The sequence below is a fragment of the Suricata suricatta genome, chromosome 3, assembly GCF_006229205.1.
Source record: "Suricata suricatta isolate VVHF042 chromosome 3, meerkat_22Aug2017_6uvM2_HiC, whole genome shotgun sequence".
Lineage (NCBI taxonomy): Eukaryota > Metazoa > Chordata > Mammalia > Carnivora > Herpestidae > Suricata > Suricata suricatta.
The window spans coordinates 175,324,264-175,331,587 of NC_043702.1; the positions used below are offsets into that span (position 1 = coordinate 175,324,264).

At 42.0% G+C, this 7,324-nt stretch overlaps 1 protein-coding gene across 1 annotated transcript in view; it reads left to right on the forward strand.

Annotated features, from left to right (window-relative positions):
* The window catches only part of NUP210L (nucleoporin 210 like), a 70,875-nt gene that overhangs the window by 18,533 nt on the left and 45,018 nt on the right, over positions 1–7,324 (forward strand). The window contains exons 11-13 of the mRNA XM_029933474.1: positions 1,929–2,066; positions 2,769–2,924; positions 5,689–5,887. Of these exons, the coding sequence (XP_029789334.1) occupies positions 1,929–2,066; positions 2,769–2,924; positions 5,689–5,887 (493 nt within the window). The remainder of the gene's footprint in view (positions 1–1,928; positions 2,067–2,768; positions 2,925–5,688; positions 5,888–7,324) is intronic.

A 7,324-nucleotide genomic window follows, 5' to 3' on the forward strand; every position in this document is an offset into this window, starting at 1 on the left:
AGAGAGAGGGAGAGGGAGGGAGGGAAGGAGAGAGAGAATCTCAAGCAGGCTCTGTGATGTCAGCACAGAGCCAGGATGCAGGGCTTGAACTCATGAACTGTGAAATTATGACCTGAGCCGAAGTTGGATGCTCAACCAAGTGAGCCCCCCAGGAGTCCCCCCTTCCCCCATTGACCTTTAAAAGTCCAGGCCATAAGCCCTGCAGGTTGCAAGAACTCAGAAAATTCAGCCCCTTGCCTTCCACTTTCCAAGCCCTCTGCTGTGGGGAGTCATCTTCTTCCTGTACCCCCCGTATGCTAGTCTGTCTCTCACCCTTCTCTGTGGCCAACCATGGCTCCTTCCCCACGTAGTAGCCATGATCTGTTTCCCTCCCAGACCGTGTCTTAGCACTTCCTACTTTCTTCAGCATGGCTTCTTTTCCACCCCTTCTTGTGGAGTGTGTTCTGCCAGTCCACAGGTCAGTTTTGGGGTTGTTTAGGACCATCTCGAGTTATCTGGCTGTATTCATGGGAGGAGGCAAGCCTGGGCTCCTTCTAGGTCCGGGTCTGCCACTGTCTTCCGTAGCCCCCAGAACACCCTTATCCTATAGCAGAATGATGTTGTTTTAAACTGAAAGACTTATTTTCAGTTATGACCCAACTACCTTAAAGCCTGAGAAAAGGGCCATTGCCACAGATGTGAGAATGTTAATAAATGTTCCAGGGGCGCCTGGGTGGTTCAGTCAGTTAAGCATCTGGCTTCGGCTCAGGTCATGATCTCTTGGTTCGTGGGTTCGAGCCCTGTGTTGGGCTCCGTGCTGACACCTCAGAGACTGGAGGCTGCTTCAGATTCTGTGTCTCCCTCTCTCTCAGCCCCTTCCCCATATCATACTCTGTCTCTGTATTAAAAATAAATAAACATTAATAAAAATTAAATAATGGATTTCTCGTATTTCAGGGTTTCTTTAAAAACCAGATAGATTTGGGGCGCCTGGGTGGCTCAGTTGGCTAACTGTCTGACTTCAACTTAGGTCATGATCTCGCAGTCCATGGATTCGAGACCCACATCGGGTTCTGGGCTGGCAGCTCAGAGCCTGGAGCCTGCTTTGGATTCTGTGTCTCCCTCTCTCTCTGCCCCTCTCCCACTTGTGCTCTGTCTCTCTCTATCTCAAAAAATAAATAAACAAACCAAAAAAAAGATAGATTAAAAAAATTGATTGAGTTTTCCCTTTGTAGGGAACAAATAAGATAGTTGAGTGTGAGCAGTCTGTTTTAGCTGCATGGACTCCCCCCGTTCCTGTTGGGTCTTTGATGATGAACGGACTGTCTTAGCTTGGCACCTTTAATGTTCCTTTTCTTTTGGATAGCTTGGAATATTCCTTTGTCTTTATAGTTTACATATTTAACTGATGGTTGTTCAAGGGTCTTCCTTTCGGAAACTGTGCCATCTCTTCTTATGTTGATAGAACTTCATTATGTCAGGAAATTTTGACAATTTTCCTTGAAGGTGATACTTATCTTAAGTCTTATTAAAGCCCTTTCATTACTATTGGACTAGTAGTTGTGCTTCTTTAATTAATAGGAGTATTTATTTACTTCTTTTATAGAAAGAAAATGTTGAGTAATTCATTAGCACACAATTTAGCTGATGCCATGAAAATGAGGGGCACCTGGGTGGCTCAGTCGGTTGAGCGTCCGACTTTGGCTGAGGTCATGATCTCATGTTCATGGGTTCGAGCCCCGCGTCAGGCTTTGTGCTGACCCCTAGCTCAGAGCCTGGAGCCTGCTTCGGAGTCTGTGTCTCCCTCTCTCTCTCTGTCCCTCCCCTGTTCACGCTTTGTCTCTCTCTTTCTCTCAAAAATAAATAAATGTAAAAAAAAAATTAAAATGAATGTGGATTGTAAAAAAAAAAGTCCTTATGAAATCTATTTTCCACCTTTTTTCTTATAGAATAAAAATATTCAGCTTATAAAATTTCCAATTGTACATCAGCAAGAAGTGAAGATTTATTTTCCTATCGAGCTTACACCCAACTTCCTGGCATTTCCTCATCATCCTATGGGACCTTTATATCATTTTAAAGTACAGGTATGGTGTTTGGTAATACGAAAATTTGCAAAGAGATAAGTCAGTTTCTCTGATAGCTTAATTTATTGAAATTTGGTTAATGTATAAAAAAATATCCCCCTAATCCTAATAGCATAACCCAGTTTCTGGTGACAACCAAGTCATGTTCTTGAACACCATCCTCCTGGTAAGACACACTGTGCCCCTGTCTCTCTCATGTACTCATTCCTTGAGACTCTTGTAAAGTTTCGTCAAGCTCCCTTGTGCCCTTTGTGACATTTTGTGGCACTGACATTATGCAACCTCCCTTCAGCATCTCCCATGCCCATGTAGCTACTTTACTGTAGCATCAGAGCTGTTTAATGTGTCCGGAAACAATTTCCTTTTTTCCTTTTATTGTTTAATGTTTATTTATTTGTGTGAGAGAGAGCGCAAGCAGGGGAGGGGCAAAAAGAGAGGGAGACACAGAATCTGCAGCAGGGTGCAGGCTTTGAGCTGTGAGCACAGAGCCTGAAGCGGGACTTGAACTTGGACACCACGAGATCATGACCTGAGCCGAAGTTGGACGCTGAACCGACTGAGCCACCTAGGCGCCCCCAGAAATAATTCCTTATGTAGTTTTATTATTTCTCAAACTTTATTTCACTAGATTTTACACCTTTGCTTAAATTCCCTTTTGTTCCTTTGGCGGTCAGATATAAATAAGGTGGTATTTTTTCACAGGTGGAGGGTGGCAGCGGCAACTTCACTTGGACTTCTTCTAATGAAACGGTGGCCACGGTGACAACTAAAGGAGTGGTGGCTGCAGGCCAGGCCAGGGGGGACAGTACTGTTTCAGCCCTAGATGTACAAAATCCCTTTCGATATGGAGAAATTAAGGTAAATGACTCTCCAAAGAACCTTATCATCATCCCTGAGACGTTGCTGAATAAATTCAAGTCCAGAACACACAAAAATAACATATTTAAATACAGAACATGTTTTTTTTTAATGTTTATTTATTTTTGAGAGAGAGACAGAGACGGAGCATGATCAGAGGAGGGGCAGAGAGAGAGAGGGAGACAGAGAATCCAAAGCAGGCTCCAGGCTCTGAGCTGTTGGCACAGAGCCTGACGCAGGGCTCAAACCCACGAACTGTGAGATCCTGACCTGAGCTGAAGTTGGACGCTTAACTGCCTAAGCCACCCAGGCGTCCCAAGTACAGAACATGTTTAAAAATATTTCTAGTCCAAACTGGGTATTTGAAAATGAGGCTCAAATTCAGTCTGGAAGTACATATTCCTTAAATATTTCTGGACCTTGGTTGAATCCTACTTCACTTCATAGCCAGTTACTAAATGGGTATTCTTGTTTCCTTATCTCTCAAATGGAGATAAAGATAGTATCTACTTCAAAGGGTTATTGTCAGAATTAAATGAGATAAGGTTTCTTCATGGTTGGAATATAGTCAGTGCTTAATGTTACTTATTTTTGTTATTGTATTTTGTTATTATCATATGACCTTCATAGTAGCTTTATTTCTCGTCTCATGTTTGTCTTGATTAAAAACTTTTTTTTTACTATATTATATAATCACATTCTTGTTTTTCCTCCACTTTTTATATTTATTAATACATGTATGTTGTCCCCTCAAAGTCTTAGCGTTTTCTTTTCATTCAGTGAACATTTCCTAAGTATCCCTAAGGTACTGACCACCATACCACATGTCACAGGACATTCAAAGAAACATATCATACCATTCCTACTTTAAAGAATCTAAATTCCATTTGGGAGATGTATTCACATAAAGTTAAATAACATTTTAAGGAAATGATATAAGTTATTTTAAAGCAGTATATGATTGAGAGCTTGAATTGTGTACTAAAAATATTATTAACATGTGAAAGAAAAATCCTTGTAGATGTGACTACTCAGAGACTGTCAGGAAGAGATGAGAATGTGAACAAGACTCTGAAAGGTAGAGCCAAACTAAGGCCTCAGGGTCAAACTCAACCTGTTGCTCTTTTGATAAAGTTTTATCAGAATACAGCCGCCCTCATTCATTTATGTATTGCTGCTTTCAAGCCACAGCTGCAGACTTGGGGGTTGCCGCAGAAACTGTGTGCTCCCCCAAAGCCTAGAATATTTGCTCTCTAGCTTTTTCCAGAAAATATTTGCTGACCCCCACAGTAGACAGTGGAGAGCCATCCCATGTTTTAAGGTCAATAATATGGTAGAGCGTGTGTTTAGAAAATAATCTGATTATTTTTTGTCGATCAACAAGTAGAATTAAGATACGGCATGGAAGGCAGTTGCTAGTGCTGTATACTAGTAGTTTAGAATTGTTTGAAGGGAGAAAGGAGAAGGAAGGCAAAAGTGTCCAGTTAAGCCTGACCTAGAAATATGGTATTGAGAATAGAGAAAAGGGGGAAAATGGAGGGTTATTTTGGAGGTAGATTTAGTCAGATTTGATGCCCAGTGTTGGGGGGGCGGAGACTGAAAGATTTAAAGACACAGTGGTTTAGTGGTTTCTAACTTTAGCAGCTGGGTGAATATAAAATACAAGAAAAGGAAAAAGAAAAAGAGGAAGATGATGGATTCACTTTGAACACATCTAGTGTGATTCACCTGTGGAGCGTGCGGGTGTTTGTTATTGGAGATCGGGTTCTGAAGTGCAACTGAAAGATTAGGACTAGAAATAAACATTAGGACTTATCAGCATATAGTTGGTCATTGAAGGTTTGGAACTGGGTAAGATTTCCCAGGAAGAGCGTATAGTGAGAAGAGAAGATGGACTCTGAGTAATATGTGTCATTTTAAGGGACATAGGCAGAGTGAGATGAACTAGCAGAAGGAGCAAGGAAAGGCAGAAAAAATAGTCCCTTTGGGCTACCATAAAATGCCATCAACTGAGTGGTGTATGAGCCACAGAGACTAATTTCTCATAGTTTGGAGGCTGGGCAGTCCAGAATCACAGCACCAGCAGATTCGGTGTCTGGTGAGGGAAAACTCCAGATGCATAGAAAGAAGGCTGTCTTTTTGCTATATCCTCACATGGTAGAGGGCTGGGGAGTCCCGTGGGGTCTCATATAAAGGCACTCATCTCATCCATGACCTCCCAAAGTCTCACCTCCTGATACCATCACTTTGGGGAATTAGGGTTTCAACATAAGAATTTGAGCGGGGATGCAAACGTTTAATCTATACCAAAGACAAAAGATATTTTTTAAAAGCTAACAAGAAGAAGAGGAAGTGCTCTGTATTTGAGGTCAGCAAACCTTTTCTTTAAAGGGCCAGATAGTAACTATGTTGGCGTTTGTAGACCACACATGTACACTGATATTCTTCTTTGTCGCTGGTGTTTATTTGAAAATCTTTTGAGGATGTAAAAACCATTCTTAGCTTGTAAAAAATAAGAAAATTGGACACTGTCCATCACTTTCCAGATTCCTGATGTATGATGTTCGATGCTTTAGAGGAATCAGTTGATGAAGGAATGAAATGAGTGACATCATTCACACTCACCCCCCAGCACACACGCAGGATATGATACACATATGACATATGTGTTTATGCGTGTGTTTAAATACTTAAGGAACGCTTTCTTTTCTTCTTAGACTTGCCTAATGTAATCTTCTTGAAAGATTAATTTTATTCCTTCTAGATACATGTCCTGAAACTGAGCAGAGTGGAACTGTTACCGTTCCATGCCGATGCGGAGGTCGGCCGGGTCGTAGAGGTCCCCATTGCGATGTATCACGTAGACCAGGAGACCGGAGAAGCCATCGCGTTCACAGACTGCTCTCACTTACGGTTACATCTGAACATGGCTCAGCACGGGGTCTTTACACTTCTCAGGGAGGGTATGGGTAAGCCTTTTATTTTCTCCTGTCTTTGTCTTTGAAAGAAAGGACCGATCATCAATTCAGAAACTATAAATTATAGTCTAAATTCACGTATTCCCTTTCTTTATAGCATTTTCATTTATTCCATCAACTGCCTTGTTATCATGTAATTTAAAAACAAAGGCACAGAAATTGAATAACATGTTCAGAGTCATTGTGGCTTTTCAGTGTTTATTTTTGAGAGTGGGGGAAGGGGCAGAGAGAGAGGGCACAGAAGATCCGAAGTGGGCTCCGTGTTGTCAGCACAGAGCCTGACACGGCTTTACTTCATGAACCATGAGAACATGGTCTGAGCCGAAGTCAGATGCTTAACTGATGGAGGCCATCCAGGCGCCCCAAGAAAGTATCTTTTTCTAATAAAAAGAGAATATGAACAAGCTAATAAAAACCATCATTTTCTGTTACAGAACATTGTGTGTGATCCTGATTACTGTTGTTTTTTAATCAGTAATAATAGTGGGTAGCATCTAACATTTACTTAGCCATTTGCTATTTGCTAGGTTCTGTTCTAAATACTTTTCATATATTAGCTCATTTAATTCTCACAGTTCATCTGTAATTTGGACTTCTCCCTTGCCCTTGCTTCATATACTACATGATATCTCTTCTGGGGCGCCTGGTGGCTCAGTTGATTAAGCATCTGACTCTTGATTTCAGCTCAGGTCAGGAGCTCACTGTCCATGGGTTTGAGCCCCGCATCAGGCTCTGCATGGTGTGGAGCCTCCTTGGGATTCTCATCTCCCTCTTTCTCTGTCCCTCCCTCACTTGTATGCACTCTCTCTCTCTCTCTCTCCTATCTCTCAAATAAATAAACAAATACTTAAAAAAAAAAAAAAAACCAGTATCTCCTTCCTCTTCTCTGGTTTCAAGGCGTGTCTCCGAAGCTTTAGGCCCTTGCTGTCTCTCCACTCAAGGGTAGCCGTGCCCTCCCAGCTGCCCCTCTCCTTCGGTGACCCGGGGCTGCCGTGTGGAGCTGCAGGAGACTCACTGTCAGTATTCCTTTCCTGTGCAAAAACCCAGAGGTTTCTCACTGCTGGTGGACCAGAGCTGAAATCCTTTAAGTTTTATGTTCAAGGCCTCTACAAGAAAACCCAATATGCTTTTCATAACTTACTATTTTGCCTTCATATATTGCTCTGGCTAAACAAACTACTTAAGTGAAACTTTCCGTCTGTCTGCCCTTCACATGCCTGCATGTGTCTCATTTGTCTGTCTTCTCTCACTCATCAGTTGAGATACAAGATACATTTTTTTTTTAATGTTTATTTATTTTCAAGAGGGATAGAGTGCAAACTGGGGAGGGCAGAGAGAAAGAAGGAGACACAGAACCCAAAGCAGGCTCCAGGCACCAGGGTGTCAGCACAGAGCCCAATGTGGGGCTCAAACTCACGAAGT